We start from the raw sequence: 20,584 nt of genomic DNA, 5'->3' as shown, positions 1-20,584 counted from the left end.
ATCAAAGCATTATAAATTTGAAATGTCAAATGCAACATTTATTATTTTTTTACTACTATTATATTTTTATTTATTAATTTCCACTCCACTTAACTTAACTCTTCCGTTAACTACAATCAATCAAATAGTACAATATAAAAACTTGTAATACTTAGAAAAGAATAAAATATCCTTACTTAAAAAAAGTTGCCACTTGTCGTAAATAAGGATAAATGATGTCTAAAAATTATTTAACTGAACTAAATGAACACAACAAAACACATTTTCCCATCTCTTTACAAACTTCTACCTTTTCATTCAAAATTCACACCATAAACAAAAAGTGAATGATTTTTGTTTTCTCTCACCGTAGTGCAGTTTAATATTAAAACAAATTTAATTAGAGCATCTCCAATAGTAATACTACTTTGAGTATCATACATTATAAACAAGTGGTTTCTACAATGCCATGTAATATTTATACAACTCATACATATTTTACTTCAATGGTGATATCGCTTTTTGAGTATCATATATTAATGACAAACAGTAATGTTTTGACATATATAGAAGCTATTAAATTGGATTTATATACAAAAAATAAAAATAATAATAACATTAAATTGATGATATGGTACCTTATTTAAGGTATCGGTATCATCAATTTTGATATTCTCTGTGCCACATCATAGAACTCCGATGATAAAAAAGTTAAGGTACCGTATCATCAGTCTATAAAACTCTCTTAAATATCCTATTTGGAGATGCTCTTAATCATTTTCTTAAAATTTGCACATAACTCAACTACAACACTTCTATTATTTATATGTTTGAGAGTTTCTCTCTCATGATCAATTTATTAGGTGGCATCCTCTCAAGAAATTTAATCTCACGTGGCATTCTCTCAAAGCATTTTGTTGACGTGTCATCATTCTGTGCTTTCTTCTTTAGTCATTAATCCTCAATAATAAATATAGAAATTTTCTATGCTCAATTTTTTTTTTACGTAATTAAATCAATCTTAATTAATATTAGAAGATTTCATGAAAATTGAATAGCAAAGCAATTAGAAAAAAATTAAAAAGAAACAAATTCTTTTGTTCGTAATTAAAAGGAAATAATTTAATACAAGATTACAAGACTATTGTTCGAAAAATTACTGTTTCAGTATTAATTATTGATATTGATTCATGAAAAGAATCGGTTTATTTTACACATTATTAGCATTCAATATATTCCAATTTTACGAGATTCTTAGCTTATTTAAAAAAATTAATTATTTATTATTGTCTTACTATATAAGTTTTTGCATTAGCTAGATCAAAATGGTTAAAATAAAAAAAAAGTAATTATAGATTATAATATAAAATAAAAAAAAAATATCAATTTTTTATGAATTTCGAAAAATTACTAATTTCTATATTTTTTTTCTTTTCACCACCAATTTAATCTGGTTCGGGTCAAGTTCAACGTCAATCACCACTGACCAACTAACTATTAGTCTAATTTCTATATTAATTAGTTATGCAAATTTAATATTTTTTTTATTCATGTACGTCCAAATAATTCATTTGTGTGAAATTTTTATTTTTATTTTGTGTAAAACATTGATATATTCCAAAAAAGGAATCAATATATTTTTAATTAATTTTTAGTAATGGTTTTAACTACACATTTTGGGCAAATTACTTATATACCCATGTTTATTATTCTATATAAGAGGTCTTTTGATGAACATTACAATCACATTTCAGGTATGTCTCTTTGTTATTCTATAAGAGGTCTTTGGATGAACATTACACATGTTTATAATTTTCGTGACTCTTCATTGTTTTATTTGTAGTAGTGAAGTCGACGATCCAAATTGCAATGTGTTGGTATATATCTTTAATTTACATTTTTCTACTACATTTTTTTGTTGATATAAGTTTTGTACTTAAATGATGTTTATAAATAATTATAATCGTACTAATTTTGAGATATAATTTTTTATTTGCAGATCCATGTAGAAGAATGACAATATTCCTTATACAAATTAGAATTTAGCAGTATCAACTATTGTTATTGTTCTATTAATATAAGCAAAATAAATCTGTCTATTTTATTTTTATATGCAAAATAAACCTGTTTATTATTCACATAGAAAAAACTTGATAAAAAAGAACATCGAAAAATGGCATGCTATGAGTCATCTATGGTTCTGAATTATTGTTTATTTTGACTTTATGGTTCTGAAATTTTAAATTCAAAGTTAATGGAAAGAATGTTTTTTTGTTACAAGAATGAAAATTTTCAATTAATTAGAAAACATATTAATACCAATTTTGAAACACATACACTTAAATGAATTCAAATTAAATACCATAATGATTAAATATATTAATTATAAAACGTATCAATCTAATATTAACAGGGTCCATAATTTATTTCCTATTAGGTTTTTTCTTGGGTACAATGGCTATAAAAAATAAAATACGTTGAAGACATAACCAAAATGAATCATGATTATATGTGATGTGATAATAATAATATTCTATGATTTTGAAATTTAATTTTAAATTCAAAATAAATTGAGAGAATATTTTATTTTAATAAAAAATATATTAGAGAATATTTTATTTTAATAAAAAATATATTAATGGCAATTTTGAAATATTTCTACTTAAATGAATTCAATTCTTTAGAAAATATAACATAATTTTTATTATATAAAAAATACGATAAATATCAATTGAAAGTAAGGAAAGTAACAATGATTTTATATATAAAAAAAGAAAGAATTAAAAGTAATAATACCATGTATTACTTTGTTTTTATTTTCCAAATATTACTGTAAGATAAACAAATAGATAAATTTTTTAAAATTTGCACCATTAACAAATGAGATATGCATAAAAAAAATGATATAAATTTTTTTTGTGTCAAGCAAATGACAAATAATTCTACTGTTCATTACACTTACACAAATGTGAAATTTTTTCACACGGGGACATGGGCTAAAATACTCCAGAAGAAAACAAATGTCTAAAGGAGTGAGATGACGATTAAGAACTAATATATATTAACCGTTAGATTAGTTTTTGCTTAATGACCTTTTTTATGAAAATAAAAGAACAAATATACAAACACGTGGGTTGGGAACGGGGAGTGGAGTATCACTCTCCGTTATACCATTTCTCATTAAAATCTCCAAAATTTGGATCATTTATCATATTTAAATAAATTATTACATTAAATATAAAATTAATTTTACAAATAATTAAAAAAACCCACAAAATATTGAAAATTTAATAATTCATATTTTTCATATGTCAAAAAAATATTTATATTTTTCATTGAACATTAACCCGTGCATTTGCACGGGTAAGTTATACTAGTATTATTAGATGGAGAGAGTAATTATATCTATATATATAATTCCTAGATAGTTCTCCTACTATCCATCTTAACCCTAATTCACATCACTCATTTACATCCAATTAAATCACACAATAATGTCACATCACTTCCTTATATTATATCATTTTCATCTCTATTTTTTTTGTTTTCACATCACTTCCTTATATTATATCATTTTCATCTCTATTTTTTTTTGTTTTCACATCACTTCCTTATATTATATCATTCTCATCTCTATTTTTTTTTATATATTATATCAATCTCATAATAAATAATAAAGAATTATGCTTCTCCAATTATCCAAAAATTGATGTCACAAGATGTTACAATTTTCTACATTATTATTGAATTATACCTCTCCAATTATCCAAAAATTGATGTCACAAGATGTTACACTTTTCTACATTATTATAACATTTCTTAGTGACAATGAAGATGAACATAGTTAGATTCTCTTTCAACATTTATCTCATTTAAATGTCAACCGTTTTCATAGAAACAACAAAGAGTTTATAATTTAGTCACACAAAAAAATACGAAGATATACATTATTGACTTAATTACATTATAATTTTAGAGAAGAGTGAAGGTTATGCAAAAAGTTAGGTTATGGGATTGAAATATATAATAACCATTATCATTATCATATTTCATTCAATTTTAGTGTGTCGCTTATGCGTTGCACTATTGCATTGGCTGACACACCCCACCAAAAAAAAAAAAAATCATTCAATTTTTATGGTCCGTACTCATTCTCTATACATATATGTGTATATATTGGTTGGAGGAAGTGATAAGTACATCACTTTTATATTATTATTATTATTATTATTATTATTATTATTATTATTATTATTATAATTTTCATTTTATAATACTTATTGTTACAATTTATACGAATAATTTTTCAACATTATAATATAAAATACCACATAACACCTGTGCATCGCACGGGTGTGGGACTAGTGTAATGAATGATTATATCATCTGCATAAATAAAAAAATTACTAATGCACCCTCTAATCATTTTTGTATTTTTATATATACACCCTCTTATTATAATTAAAAAATTACTTCTTAAATTTATCGAATAACTAATATATCTGATATATTGTTATAAATCAGATATATCAGTAATTCAATAAATTTAAAAAAATAATTTTTGTTTTATAATAGTTACAAGTAAATGTACATATATATTTTATAATAAAAAGACAAAATTACACTACAAGTCATTTATCTTATTTTTTGGTAATATTTTGGTCCTTTATCTTATTTTTTGGTAATATTTTGGTCCTTTATCTTTTTTTTTTAACAATTTGGTCCTTTATTTTTTTTTTTTGTAACACTTTTGTCCTTATTTTATTTATTTATAAAAAATAAAGGATCAAAGTGTTACAAATAAAAAAAGATAAAGGATCAAACTGTTACAAAAAAAAAGGGACTAAAATGTTACAGATAAAAAAAAATAAAGGACTAAAGTGTTACAAATAAAAGATAAAGGACCAAAATGTTACAGAAAAAAAATAAAGGACCAAAGTGTTAAAAAAAATAAGATAAAAGACTTGTAGTATAATTTTGCCTAATAAAAAATACACATAATATCTACCAGTACCAACAAACACTTCATGCCAACAAAAAATCAACCAATTACAACTCACACGTGCATAACAAGTAGTAGAAATTTTCAATCTTCAAGTTCAATCTTGATGTTTCCAATTTTGACAAGTCCTTTCACATACCTTGGAACCAAAGTAACCACAACACTATCATCATCTTTGATGACGAATTGTCACACTCTCTAATCCAGGCCTATTTTAGCAACATTGGATGCATTTTAGTAGGTTTTTAGCAATAAATATAAGAGAAATCTAACCATAAGCTTGATTACTTGTTTTGCAAGAAAACAGGAAAAATTGCAGGAAATGGATGTTTTTCACTACGCTGGGGGCGTAGCCCATCACGCGCCGCGTGATGGAGCTCACAGGGAGCCAAGATTTTCACTCTGATCACGCGCGGCGGGATACCTGACCATGCGCGGCGTGAAGCCTTGTTCAAGAAGAAGATTGCTCTCTGACTTGATCACGCGCCGCGTGATACCGTTATCACGCGCGGCGTAGTTGATGGATCTGCAACCACGCGCGGCGTGATAGATCTGGCGCGCGGCGTGGTTGCGTTCAGTATATATGGTTTCTGCATAATTCTGTTACAGGGTTGGAAAATTCTGCAAATTTGATCTACATTCTGGGTTTGGAAACTTCAAGATTGGGATTCAAGACTCCAGAGGATAGCTCCAAGCACATCGATAGCATGGATTCACAAGCCATGACGTTGAAGCTAGGACGCGAACGAAGGGAGATGAGGAGCTAAGCTTCTTTGGAGGTAGGATCTAGGATAGTCTAGGATGTAGATGGATCAGTTGTAATCTGCTATATGTGTAAGAATCTACTCTGTTCATAGTGTTGATTTAATGCAATTCGATGCTTAATGCTTTATAATCCTTCATTAGTGTTGTAATGATTTCGAGTTAAGTCACGTGCGAGAGTATTGATTTAATTTCTGAACTGAATTGCATTGAGCGCTCGAGTGTTTCCGGTCGAGAGATTGAGACATAGAGTGTAGCGAACGATTGACGCGCGTTAATATCATTCGTTGTAGGTAGCTTCCGCCCGAGAGATCGGGGGAGTATCGACAACGAATAGAGTGGATTTTGACAAGAGATTGCGATTCACTAATTTGTCGATCTAGTTGTGAACACTTGAGTAGATTCCTATGATATAGTAGATTGCATGTGGTTTAGCTATAGACTAGGCGATTCCGATGATTCTACCTCGCTTTTCCATTATATCAAAGCACGTTTTCTAACAATTCATCACTCAACATACCCCCAATTTATGTGTATTTCTTGCATAATGTTTATGAGCACTATTCGACTAGTTTAATCACACAATCTCTGTGGATCGATATTTTTATTACTACGTGGTAATTCGTTCACTTGCGAAAATTATCCATCAAGTTTTTGGCGCCGTTGCCGGGGATTGTGATTGATTCGACAAGGCAATAGTGTTCATATTTTCTGTATTTTCTTTAATTTTCTGTTTGATATTTTTTCTACCGGAGCGTTCTACTTGTGTGTTTCCTTGTGCATGCGGAGGACAGGTCCCGTTGAGCTTTATTTCGATCCTGAAATTGAGAAAGCAGCACGAGCAAATCGTAAAGGGGAAGGAAGGCATGTTTGAATCATACAATCAAGAGGCACTTTTAACTAGTTGCAAGCTCAATAATGTGTTTCTACAAATCATTACCAAACAACTAGAAGCACAATGTATGGTGCAAGCAACCTTTCAAAATACTCCTCAATTCAACACCTTCAATCTTGGAGTGAAGAATCACATGAATTGTTCTTATGGAGCTAATCTGAATCAAGCAGTTCCTCAAGATCAACATTTTGAAGGTCACCTTGAATCTTTTGAAGACACTCTTATCTTAGCCATGAAGATGACTCAAGGCAATTTTGAGGTGATGAAGGCAAACCAAGAAGTGTCAAGCGAACGTCATGAAGCCTCCATCAAAAATCTCGAAAACCAAATGGGTCAACTAGCAAGGCAAGTATCTTCTCTACAAACTCAAAGTGGTTTTTGTGGAAACACCACGGATCCTCGTAATGAAAGTTGTAGTTCCATTAATTTGAGGAGTAGAGAAGTTTCATCACAAAAAGTAGTGGAAAATCCTAAGAAGGATGAGAGTAAAAATGGTGTAGTTGAAAAGATGAGGGATGGTGTAGTTGAAAATAGAAGAGAAAATAAGAAAGAAGAAAAGAATAAGGAAGAAAAAGCTTATGAGGGTGAAGTTGAAAAGAGAGTGGAGAATGAGTCTAGTGCCAAGAAAGGCAAGAAACCTCTTGTGAAGGACCCCAAGTTTCAAGTTCCTTCACCATATGCTAGAATGCCTTATCCTAGGATGAAGAGGGTCAAGAATCAAGACCTTGAATTTTGTGGAGTGGTATCCACATGTTTCAAAGTGGATGTGCTTGAGGAAGTGGTAAAAGATGACAAAGACGAAGAGTGGGATCATGAGATTGAAATTTTTCTTCAAAACTTGGATAACCCCCTAGAAGAGGAGAAAGAGCCAAAGGCGATAAAAAAGCCACCAGAATTGAAAGAACTTCCTCCTAAATGGAAGTATGTGTTTTTGGGTGGCGACTCTAGGAAACCCGTGATCATAAGTGATTTGCTCACTCCACTAGAAGAGAATGACTTGTTAAAAGAAGCGGAGAAAGTGAATGACGACCTAGGATGGGACTTGGATGGTGTGGTTCCTATCTATTGTTTGTACAAGGTGGCCAAAGATGAAGAGCCCAATCCGGTTGTTAATCCTCAAAAGTCTTCCACTTCATCATTGAAAGCTTCGGTGAAGAAAGACTCTAAGAAATCTCCATCACGGTCTAGTAAGAAGGAAAGAACCAATTTGAAGACCAAAGGGGAAGATCTCAAGAGTGATGCGGGAAGTGTGAAATCATTACTTATTGATATTAATATTGCTCCTTTGAATGAAGAGAACAAGAGGAGCCGGGTTGAATCAAAGTTGAAGTATCCTCCCTAACTTGTGATGATGAAGCGTCAAGCTAATGACGAGAAAGAAGCGCTTCATGGGAGGCAACCCATGAGTTTACGGTCCTTTCTTCCCTTTCACTCTTATGCTACTTTATGAATAATTGTTTGATGTTCCTTTGAATTGGCTGGATGAATGTACTTTAAACTCTGAATTTGAATCTTTTTATGTTTGATTGTGGAATTTCTTTTACCTTTGGAATTTGTTTCGATACGTTGGCATGTTCCTTCTTGTTACTTGAGTATCAATTGCATGATTTTCTCCGTGTGTGATTTGTGAAACCTGCAGTGCAATAGCTTGTTGCACTCATGTGATCAAGAGGCAAAGGAAGGGAACGCACACTTTTTGACCGGTTCTTTGATTCGACCCAACCGAGAGGTATTGAGCCAAACACTCCTTTTCCTTCTATGTGTGATATCCACTCATGTATTGTCTCTCGATTTTGCTTGTCGTCTTTTTATTTTGATTGGTACTTTTGTAGCACACACGAGGCATGTTCCTTGGTACCTTTGAGCCTTTCTATCCACCCTTACATATAATTATCCTTTGCTTAACCAATTTGAGCTGAAAAAGAAAATGTTAATTTGCACAACCTTAAGAACATTTTGAATAAAAAAAAAAAAAAAAAGGAATGACTTTCTTGGAGGTTAGGCACCTAATTAGTGGTTGATGCGCATTGCTCACCGCTAAGTTTGGGGTTGCTCTTTGGAATTAGCAACAAATAAAGTTTGGGGTGAGGGTACTAGAGATCTTATAAAAGTTTTGAGTGAAATATTTCAAAAATTGCAAGGCAAAAAAAAAAAAAAACAAGAAAATGAAAAAAAAAAAAAAAAACAAACAAGATGAATGAATGTGAAAAAAAATATGGAAAAGAAGTGATAGCCTTGAATTCAAAAGAATTGAAAAACTTTGTTTGATGATTTGAAAAATTTCTCTAGTCCACTATATTTCAAAAGGGGTTTGGTTTATGAAAATGTTCTTTGACTAATAGGGGGATCTAACTCCAAGTTTTTCTACTACTTAGCCAAAATGTCACCATCCACCCTAGCCAAGCCACGTTATAACCCTAAAAGACCTCTAATGTGTGTGCACAAAGTGAACCGAATGAATTCTTAGATTACTTGCAAAATTATTGTTGACTTGCATTGATGTGTTGATTTGAGTGAATTACCATAAACTGAAGAGTGCATGTGAGTAGTGTGATGAAATCATAGAGCCTTGGTCGAAAAGTGTGAACTACTTGAAAATGTCTTGCGGGAACGATTGTGCAATTGAGCATTGTTTGCAGGTGGATCATTGATCATCAGGTGATTCTCACGTATGTATGATTCGAGTGAATTTAAGGAAAATGCCAAGGTCTTGACACAAAAGCTTGAGGTAAAAGTTGTTTCCTTGAGGACAAGGAAAGGTTTAAGTTTGGGGTTGTGATGACGAATTGTCACACTCTCTAATCCAGGCCTATTTTAGCAACATTGGATGCATTTTAGTAGGTTTTTAGCAATAAATATAAGAGAAATCTAACCATAAGCTTGATTACTTGTTTTGCAAGAAAACAGGAAAAATTGCAGGAAATGGATGTTTTTCACTACGCTGGGGGCGTAGCCCATCACGCGCCGCGTGATGGAGCTCACAGGGAGCCAAGATTTTCACTCTAATCACGCGTGGCGGGATACCTGACCACGCGCGGCGTGAAGCCTTGTTCAAGAAGAAGATTGCTCTCTGACTTGATCACGCGCCGCGTGATACCGTTATCACGCGCGACGTAGTTGATGGATCTGCAACCACGCGCGGCGTGATAGATCTGGCGCGCGGCGTGGTTGCGTTCAGTATATATGGTTTCTGCATAATTCTGTTACAGGGTTGGAAAATTCTGCAAATTTGATCTACATTCTGGGTTTGGAAACTTCAAGATTGGGATTCAAGACTCCAGAGGATAGCTCCAAGCACATCGATAGCATGGATTCACAAGCCATGACGTTGAAGCTAGGACGCGAACGAAGGGAGATGAGGAGCTAAGCTTCTTTGGAGGTAGGATCTAGGATAGTCTAGGATGTAGATGGATCAGTTGTAATCTGCTATATGTGTAAGAATCTACTCTGTTCATAGTGTTGATTTAATGCAATTCGATGCTTAATGCTTTATAATCCTTCATTAGTGTTGTAATGATTTCGAGTTAAGTCACGTGCGAGAGTATTGATTTAATTTCTGAACTGAATTGCATTGAGCGCTCGAGTGTTTCCGGTCGAGAGATTGAGACATAGAGTGTAGCGAACGATTGACGCGCGTTAATATCATTCGTTGTAGGTAGCTTCCGCCCGAGAGATCGGGGGAGTATCGACAACGAATAGAGTGGATTTTGACAAGAGATTGCGATTCACTAATTTGTCGATCTAGTTGTGAACACTTGAGTAGATTCCTATGATATAGTAGATTGCATGTGGTTTAGCTATAGACTAGGCGATTCCGATGATTCTACCTCGCTTTTCCATTATATCAAAGCACGTTTTCTAACAATTCATCACTCAACATACCCCCAATTTATGTGTATTTCTTGCATAATGTTTATGAGCACTATTCGACTAGTTTAATCACACAATCTCTGTGGATCGATATTTTTATTACTACGTGGTAATTCGTTCACTTGCGAAAATTATCCATCAATCTTCAACACCCAAATCTTCCAACAAATCTGTTAATCCAACTCTTAAACAGCTATTAGTCTTCATTTTGTGTTTATGAGAAGAATGAGGGACATTCACAAAACTTCCAGCAAACTCAGTATTAACCGGCCTAATCACTGTATCATCTTCATCATTAATAAACACATCAAACTTAATAGCTAAATTCTTATCAAATTCAATCCCTTCAATCACTAAAACCTCTTCCTCTTCCTCCTTCTCTTTCTTGCTCCTTGATTTATTTGGCCTCTTCACAATAGCACTCACAACATTATCCAAAACCAATGGAAAATTAACATAACTTCTTGAATTAATCTCACTTGCATGTGCTTCACCAACACCAAAAAAATTTCCTTGAGCAACATTCACATTTTTTTGTATTCTTTTTGGTGTAGGTTTAGCATTTAGCCATGGAATATCCACATCTTGGTAAACATAACCTAAGTTTTTTGTGTCAAGACAATCCTTAACCTTTACCCTAACAAGATTCTTATTCTCATCATAGAATAAAAACGCAGATTCTAACCAATCTTGGTCATTGAAATCCTTTCTTTTCCCACCAAGTGTTTTCCATATAGACCAAAACCTATCAATATTTGAATGGTGAGAGAAAAAAATAGGATCTCTTGCGGCTGAATAGAAAATCCCCATGTTTTCAAAGTTAGGTTGAGTGGAATCTCCACTCCATATATGAACAATTCCATGTGGAACATTCTCTAAAGATCCAGGACCGGGATCCGGTTCATCGCCGGCATGGTAAGGGCTTCCAAGAAAAAGTCTTGAAGTTTTTCCACTAGACACAACTTGTCTATAGATTATAGTAAGGTTTGTGGAAATTCTATCATTTCCATCATCGTTGTCATCGACGCCGTCATAGTTTAAGTCTATGATAGTTGGAGGTTGATGATTCGCATCACGGAGTTCATCATAAAGAGGAGACGTACTGTCAGTGTAAATCAAAGGAAATTGCATGCCATCAGGAGCGTCGTAGTTCCAAAATGGTAAAGCAAAGGTTGGATCATTTATCAAACTACCTAAAATTCTTTCATAGAAATAAAGATACCATCTATGAAAAGGAAAAAATAGCCAAGAATTATGAACTTGAAGATCTAGGTTAGGAAAACCAACTTGAGAATATGCACCATCACAATAAGCACAATGAATATTTGCTTGTTGTGTGAAACTACGTGGATCATTGGATGGTAAGGCTTTCATGAGTTCAATGGCTTTTTTGTATTTTGCTAAATATTCCTCGTTGACTAAATGTGCTGCTTGTCTTACCCTTAAGGGTTGATTTGAAGAAGGGATTTTGAAGTCAATGATTTTTGTGGAATTTGGTGGACAACAATTAATATCATTGGGTGATGCTCCTAAGGGTAGATCTGGTGGGCCACATGTGGAAAGATCCGGTGGGGATATTGGAGAAGCTAAGGCAAAAGGGTTAGTGGCAAAAGTACCATAAAGTCCTCCAAGACCAATTAGGACATTTCTCCTATGTCCTACAATGTTTGGTTGTTCTTGTTCTTCATTAGGGTTGTTTTGGTTGCTATTATTGTCACTACACGTGATCTTCACTTGGTGGTAATTTGGTGATTTTCTATGTTTAGAATATTTGTGTTGTTTTTGAGAAAATGGATACAAGGAAGAAGTGGTAATAATATTCTTTGAGTTGGAAGATACATTGATTGTGGAAATGAAAGAAAGAGGTGAGATAGATGCCATGGTTTTAATTAGCTTATATTTTTTTATAAGGCTTTCCCATAGCCCTTTTATAATGAAATAAGGAAGATTTTTCTTAACCTTTGTACGTGTGTAATATGGCTAACGTGGACATTTAATTTTGTTTTTTTTCACACTTAATTAGCTAGCAAATCAAATTATAGCATCGGAATTTTTTGTTGTTTTTTATGTATATATAGTTAGAAATTTGAAACAATAGCGTATCCATTTTGAGTACTACAAAATTCCAATACATAGTGGGGGTAGGCTATGAAAATGTGGTTTGAAAGTGGAGAAGAAAATGAAAACTACTAAAGTCGTGAGGGTAGGCTATGAATGTAAAATGTACTTGAAATGACAAAATATCTTTCGCATGCCTATATGATTTTCTCTCAATATATAGTGGAAAGTTATTACTTATTAGCGAATAGTATAGGTGTATAATTCTAGACTTCAACCTATGAGACATAAATAATTTCATCGTGATCAAAATTGGAAACATTAATTTAGAAATTGTAATTTAGTCGGTCAATACACCACTTAATGTATATGAGTTTAGTCATTAAATTACTTGATAAAAAAAAATAATTATTAATCTTCCAATTAGGAATGGCAAAACGGCTTGGGCCCGTTTGACCCGTCATTTTTGGGACGGGTCGGCCCACTTTACCACCCTACATCCAATTAGCCAATGAGATCAATCTTTCTGTGACGTCCTAGAATGGACGATATACATTAAGGGTGAAATGTTGGAATTGGAAAATATCATATTGATGTTGGATATGAGGTAATGTTGGAATTGGAAAATATCACCTATATAACTTAGGAGTATTTTTGTATCATGAAGATTTAAGACTTTCCTAGCATTTTTAATGAATTAATTTTTATTTTATTCTTGTGACTCATGAAACTAAGATCTTTCTTACATTTTGAATGTGAATATGACTGATGGGACATTGATCCTAAAAGAAAAGAATACCGTGAAGATAAACGTTTTAATATTTTGACATTTAGCAATTGGAATTTTTTGTTGTTGATGCAAATGGATGCATGATGGTTGAATATTTTAACAACCGTGTGCATTTTGAGTACTGCCATTATAGTGCTTGCCTGCTTGGTACCTTTAAGTCCAAATCCATACCAAAATAATGAAACTTTTACCCAAAAAAGTTGAATATAATTAGTACTACAATGTCATAGGTAGGCAATGTAAACAGAAAGCTAAATCTTTTGCATGCAGTAGATACGTATGTGCTTTTCTCTCCACAAAAAAAATTATGTAAAATTAAAATCAGATTTGAAAAAAATTAAGTTATACTCTTTTTTATTTAACATTAAAAAAAAGTGAACGGCGAAAGATAGGAGTATTTCTTTTTTTAGACAATCCAACTTAATTCATTTCATTCAAAATAGTAGTTTCAATATAAGATGGGCAATAAAAAACGTGCAACCTGGCCCAGTGGCTCGGTGATTTGTTTTACACATAGGGGACTTGTGTTCAACTCCCACCTCCCTCGGTTATTGGTATCCAAAAAAAAAAATACAAAGTAGGCAATAATTATAAACTTGGGGACTAGCTATAAAACGAGTCGCTTGAGCTAAATCATGAGTTATCCTATTTGCTTGTCTCATTACGGTAAAAAAAAAAAAAAAAAAAGTACAATTTTGTACTCGACTCAAATCGAAGGTTAAGTTATCAAAATACTCCCAAAAATGAAGGCGCAAAGAAAATACAGCACCTCACACCCAACCAAGATGACAAAAAGCTATCTAGGGAAACAATCCATTGAATCTACAGAGTGCCAATTCTGATGATACATATAACAGCTGAATTAACGGTTTATTCCACACCATACAATAGTCATGCAAACCCAAATTCCACACCATTTCTAATATTTTATGGGTCCTGGATAAAATGTGAGAAAAATCCAAATTTTCATCCGCATGTCTACTTTTTTTTAACCAAAAATGAAACTCTAGTTGTTAGTCGAGTTGCATTTTTTTTTTTTTTAACTAAAAGTTGAGTCACATATATAAGAAATTTTGAGTCCCCATAACAAAAAGTAACAAATTTTATAAGATGCATTAATGGCTTAAATCACTTTGATATTCTTCTACACTTATTAAAAATTAAAAATGCATTAATTCCTCATATAAATCAGGTGAAAATTACTTAATATGAAATTTAATTTATATTTGAAATACTTTGTTAAAATTATAATATAAAATTCATCATTTTAGTTTTGATAAACTTTTTTCTTATATGGAATGGAGTCACAATTAGAGATATATGCTAAGTACAATTGGCTAGGAAACAATCCCAATCAAGTGGTAAGTCTAGCTTACAACTAATTTGCTCCATGGACTTTACAACTAATTTGCATCAACTCCTTAACTAACCGTTTGATATACCGTAGACATAAATATAAGAAGAAAAAAAAACACTTCAAATTTTGGTCACTATTATAAATAAAAATTAAATATTTTTGAACTAATTAGTAATACTATTCCTAATATACCCTTATTTAATTCTATTTTATTTTAGGCAATTATTTCACTTTTACACTTTTCAAAATGGGTAATATGGTAAACTTAACTCATGTTTTGCATTAAATCAAGAAAATTAATTACACTTAACTAATTTTTTAAACACCAAATAAATAGTTTTTTTTGTTTATATTTGTGTCCGGAGGAAGTATAGGAAAATGGTCCTTAAAATCGACTAATAATATATAAAATCTAAACTACTAATATAATTGAATTTTTTTACTTACAATTGAGTAATAATGTAAAATTTTAGACTATTAAATTGTAAAAAGAGAATAAATTTATTTTTTAAAAGAAAAACTTGGTTAAAGGTTGAGATGTAAAAAAAAAAAATTAAAAAAAAAAAACTAAAAATGGAGAGTATCCATCTAGGGCAAAGGTTAATATGCATAAGCCTTTTCTTATGTATGGTGCATAAGTCATTCACAGCCATCAGATGATTTTACACATGTAATAATCATAACTGAAGAATTTTCTATTTTTGCTTGCTCAATTTCGGCCACATTTTACATGCGATTCGATCACCGATTTCGAAAACTAATACCGGAAACATTCATAAAATCGAACGACGATCAAAACGGTATAAAGAACGTCGAGTTTCGTTGATTATTGAGGGAGAACGAACCGGGTCAACGAACCGGGTCGTCGTGACCCGTTTCTGCAGAAAATGGGTGAGGAAGATGATGAACAGTGACGCGCGTCCACGCCCACTCTCACTGGCGGCGCGTGGGGGCGCGTGCGGTGCCAAGGAGACTCCAATTTTTTTTATTATTTTTACATAAAAATAGTAAATAATTTTCTGAGAATTTTGGGACCAGTTTGGTATTTTTCTGAGACCTGGAACTATTTTTAGCTAATTAAATGAGGTAAATATGCTTTTATAAATATAAGATATTAATAAAATTTTCCCAAAATTTTATTTAGGGTATTTTGAATTATTTGGAACGGTTGGGGATACCTCACTCTCTTCGGTTTTATATCGTCTTAAAATATTAAATTTATTTCACAATTTTTATTAAGGGTTAAATATGTTTTTGGAGAACAACTCTTTGAAACCATTCCACAGCAGAAATGGTTTCATACCGTTATACACTGAAACCATTAGTCTGGTTAAATGGTTTCATGGCGTTATACACCGAAACCATTATTATAGTTAAATGGTTTTATATGAGCATTAGTGTCAAGATGTTATACACTGAAACAATTAGTCTTGTTAATTGGTTTCAAGATGTTATACACTGAAACCATTTGTCTAGTTAAATGGTTTGATACTGTTATACACTGAAACCATCATTATAGTTAAATGGTTTTATATGAGCATTAGTGTCAAGATGTTATACATTGAAACCATTAGTCCTTTTAATTGGTTTCAAAATGTTATACACTGAAACCATTTGTCTACTTAAATGGTTTCATACTGTTATACACTGAAACCATTATTCTAGTTAAATGGTTTCATAGCGTTATACACTGAAACCATTAGTCTTGTTATTTGGTTTCAAGATGTTATACACTGAAACCATTAGTCTAGTTAAATGGTTTCATAGCGTTATACACTGAAACCATTATTTTAGTTAAATGGTTTCATATGGGCATTAGTGCCAAGATGTTATACACTGAAACCATTGTTATTAAGTAAATCATCACATAACCATTTTACAAAACCATGCTACATAAAGCAAAAAATCATATAAAGCAATTAGGGTTAGTTTAGGTGAATATTTTTTGGATAGTATGCATGAGATATTGGATTCGATCATTTTTTTATTGTAAAGAAAAATCGATATATATATATATATATGTAATTAATGTATGAAATTTTATTTATATTGTGATTATGATTGATAAAACTTAAAATTAAATTGTATGTTTGACAAGTATGCTTTATATATAAATGAACCATTCGTTATTATGTTGGGCTTCGATGGGGTGTATGACGAAAATTAATTAAAAATAGATTTTTATAATATATACTTCAAAGGAACAAAAATTATTATTTAATTGGAAACGAGGGGCGTGCTAGAAATTTGGGGGAGGGGTGCGCTAGAAGTTTGGAGGAGGGAAAAAAATTGGGGGCGCGCTAGAAATCTATGGGAGGAAAAAATAATTGGGGGACTCACAAAAAATCTAGGAGAAAAAGGAAAAAAAAAAACTGGAGGGTGCGCTAAGCAAAAGGGGGGGCGCAAGTAATTGAGTAGTATATGGGGGGCGCGCGAGTAATGGATTGCCTAATTTTGGGCTTGGACTGACCTTTGGTTGACTTTTGGTGTAGGAAGCAAATATGGTAGGTGTAGGAAGCAAGTTTATGCATGGTGCATAAGTTTAGGCTTATGCACCATAACCACACCCTTTGAATTCCTAGTAGAAAATTCTTCTTCTCCTTCATTTTCTCTAAGTTGATCTGTAATTTCTTTATGTATTTTGTTGCTTCCTCTACTTTATCCGGCGTTGAAATAGCTTCCTACCGCAAATAAATTAAATTATCGACAGAATACTAACAATATTAACATTTGTCGTTTTAAAGAAAAATAGTGACATAAAATTTAAGCGGAGAAAAGTATATCTAATTATTTACTTCGCTAAATTTTGTTTTCAATTTTTTTTTTCAGTTGCTAATTTTATTTTGTTTCTAGTATAATTCATATGATAAAAAAAACTTTGAGAGTCGTCTGTCTTAAAAAAAATTAAAATAAAAAATGATTAAATAAAATAAAATTAAGCATCATAGATTAGGAAATAAACCTTTGAAGTTTGATGAGGCAGAAGTGAGTAGACCTTGTTGCAGAGATCTTTCATTTGAATTCTTCTAATCTTCTCAATGGTTTTTCTGTCAACTCTTGATGAACTAGGGTTGTCCTCCATCTTTTTCCAATCCAAAGACAATAACAGGAAAATGGAATGCTTCACTTATAATATTGGTTGTCGTTATTTGTCATCTTTTAGAAAAGGGATATAGTGTGTATATCATTAGATGCTACTGACAAAAGCTGTGTGATTTGAATTGTGGGGTGGGGTACTATGTTAGACCATATATGGATGTTCTCGCGTCATACACGATGCAACAATTTCAAAATCGTTAGATTAACTGAGATTTTTTCTCTTTTGATCTAACGGTCTTGTTGTACAACGTGTTAAGTGCAATTTTTTTTTTATAGATTTGATTAAAAATACTTTTTTAAGAAAATTATTTAGACATAAAAGTGATGCTAAATATTTACATTCCATCTACCATATATATTATTTGTTAAAGAAAAAACTGTTAACCATACTCTTGACATAATTAGTTAAAGAAACTCTTAGAAACGTATATATCAAGTCATCTCGCAAAGAGATTTTTTAATACATCCCTTCTCACTCGCTTAGTACTACTATATTAGGCTTGAAGCGTATTCTATTTGAAATCTGATAGCAGACGTCTCAACGGAATCATGGAAAGAATATAATTTTATCTTAGAATTGAAAGTTAGGCTTAATTCATTATTTTTTTTGAAACAAGGCTTAAGACCATCTCCAATGGTGTAGTACCTATTAGGTACTTATGGTACTTATTAGGTACTACCATTGGAGCACAACACACTTTAGTACCAAATAGGTATCACTTCTCAAATAAGCACCCTCTCTCTCATAGTACCTAACAGAATTTGTGGGACCCATTTATAAAGATGTAGAGTTAGAGCATCCACAATGGAACTACTCATTTTTTAGTACTTAAGTGGCCCCACATGTACACATAATTTATTTATAATTTTTTTAATAATAGTACATAATAAGGACTCATTCCCTCCAACCCAAAACTTCTTCAAAAGTTCTAAATTGGTCCCACTAGTAGCACATCTATCCAATAACTCAACATCATTTTAAATGAGTCCCATAAAAATTATTTAGGTACTATGTCTTATTGTAGAACTAGTACCTATTAGGTACAATTTTGTTTTTGCTCCAATGGGAGTACCTATTAGGTACTAGTAGGGATGACAATGGGCGCCCATGGGTGCGGGTTTGACAATTACCAAACTCACACCCGAAATCATCACCCAAACCCAACGGTTGTTCGGGTGGCAAAACAACACCCACGCCCACACCCATTGGGTTCGGGTTTTTTCCACCCAAACCCGCAGCACATTTGAAAATAATTTGCAAATTTAAGAAAATTAAATTCCAACATAGACTTTGAATTAAATTACAACTAAAATTAAAGTCTTCCAAGGAAATTCAAACATAGACTTTCAAGAAATTATAACATAGACTTTCAAGAAATTACAACATAGACTTTCAAGAAATTAAATTACAACTAAAATTTAAGGTCTTTCAAGGAAATTGAGGGGGACTATGGGGGTAATTAGGTAATTATAAAATATTTCGGGTGGGTGTATGGGTTTCGGGTGTGGGTTTGACCGATACCAAACCCACACCCATATTATCGGGTGTCACCCGAACCCAAACCCAAACCCAAACCCAGACAAATCGGGTTTCGCCCGTTGACTTGGGTTTGGGTTCGGGTGGGTCTCTCGGGTTTGAGTTTTTTTGCCATCCCTAGGTACTAGTACTTAAAAATATAAGTACCACCATTGGAGATGATCTTATTGATGAGATGTGAAGTTATTTGTGGGACATGTTTAGAATTTTTTAAGAGGTGCTGGGTTGGAGAGATTGAATACTTATTAAGTACTACTATTAAAAAATTATAAATGAGTGATATGTATACGCGGGACCCACTTAGGTACTCAAAATTGGATTTCTCCATTGTGAATGCTCTAATTCATCTTAGAATCGGTTAAAATGTCATCCTTGAGCCAGCTAACAGATATGCTAATTCCCTTAAAATGGCTGTCAGATATTTGTCGGTTCCAAAGAATGAGTCCAGAAACTTCAAATGTGTAGTACAATTGTATCATTCATCGTCGACAAGAAAAAGACTGGTCTTTATAAAGCTGATTTGAGCCTTCAAAAAATAGCCACAAACTTGGAAATAAGACGTTAGCGTTATCAGTATGTTTAGTTGTAAAAAGCAAACAAATCAATAGATTATTAGTATTACAGTACATTTTTTCCCAAAACATTATATTTTCCGATTAAAAAAAAGAACTATCATTTTCTCATCATTTGCATATATTTATCCATCCTTTGACCATTTGCAAATTTTGCTTCTACAATTGCATTAACACTCAACTTTTTTTTTGAAGAAACTAAATTAGCCCACCTAAGTTGACGTCAGAGAGAATCGAACCTCAGACCTCAAGAGGAGCACACTCTCAGGTCCCAAGCCAATACCAATGCACCAACCCAAGTGGGTTCATTAACATTCAACTTAATCATGGAGATCGTTGTTCATACTATTTATTTGTACAATCAAGTTTCAGCTTATTCAGAATCTACTTTGAAGAAAGTTATAATCCATTACTGTGTTTCCCCCTCCAAGTTTCCAACAACTTCATTTCTTCTACAATGAAGCACTTGCTCTCTTGTATCAAGTTTTCTACCTCTATTTCCTCTTCTTCTCAGTCTAGTCTCCCTCTATATTACAACCATTTTTTCCCTCTACAAATCTTCTAATTCTATACGTGAAAATTGATTCTCAGACTGGATCTAGGTTTTCTTGATGCCAACCAACTATGAAACCAAAACAATGTTGCATCATCCGTGCTCATGAA

General features: G+C 32.3%; 1 protein-coding gene across 1 annotated transcript; it reads right to left on the bottom strand.

Annotated features, from left to right (window-relative positions):
* Positions 1-5,056: 5,056 nt before the first annotated feature.
* Positions 5,057-12,458, bottom strand: LOC123910309 (polyphenol oxidase A1, chloroplastic-like). The gene is made up of 2 exons (XM_045961407.1): positions 10,652-12,458; positions 5,057-5,154 (listed from the first exon to the last, which is right to left on the bottom strand). The coding sequence occupies exons 1-2, from the start codon at positions 12,387-12,389 to the stop codon at positions 5,066-5,068; spliced, it is 1,827 nt and encodes a 608-aa protein (XP_045817363.1). The 5' UTR covers positions 12,390-12,458; the 3' UTR covers positions 5,057-5,065.
* Positions 12,459-20,584: the final 8,126 nt, after the last annotated feature.

The sequence above is a fragment of the Trifolium pratense genome, linkage group LG2, assembly GCF_020283565.1.
Source record: "Trifolium pratense cultivar HEN17-A07 linkage group LG2, ARS_RC_1.1, whole genome shotgun sequence".
Lineage (NCBI taxonomy): Eukaryota > Viridiplantae > Streptophyta > Magnoliopsida > Fabales > Fabaceae > Trifolium > Trifolium pratense.
This window is presented reverse-complemented; position numbering and strand designations above follow the sequence as displayed.

Bases quoted from the DNA above. Each gene is read 5' to 3' on its own strand.
- LOC123910309 (XM_045961407.1), bottom strand. From the start codon at position 12,389: ATGGCATCTATCTCACCTCTTTCTTTCATTTCCACAATCAATGTATCT. The intron at 5,155-10,651 runs ATTGATGGATAA...TCGTCATCAAAG, and splicing joins GGAAGATTTGGGTGTTGAAG to ATGATGATAGTGTTGTGGTT.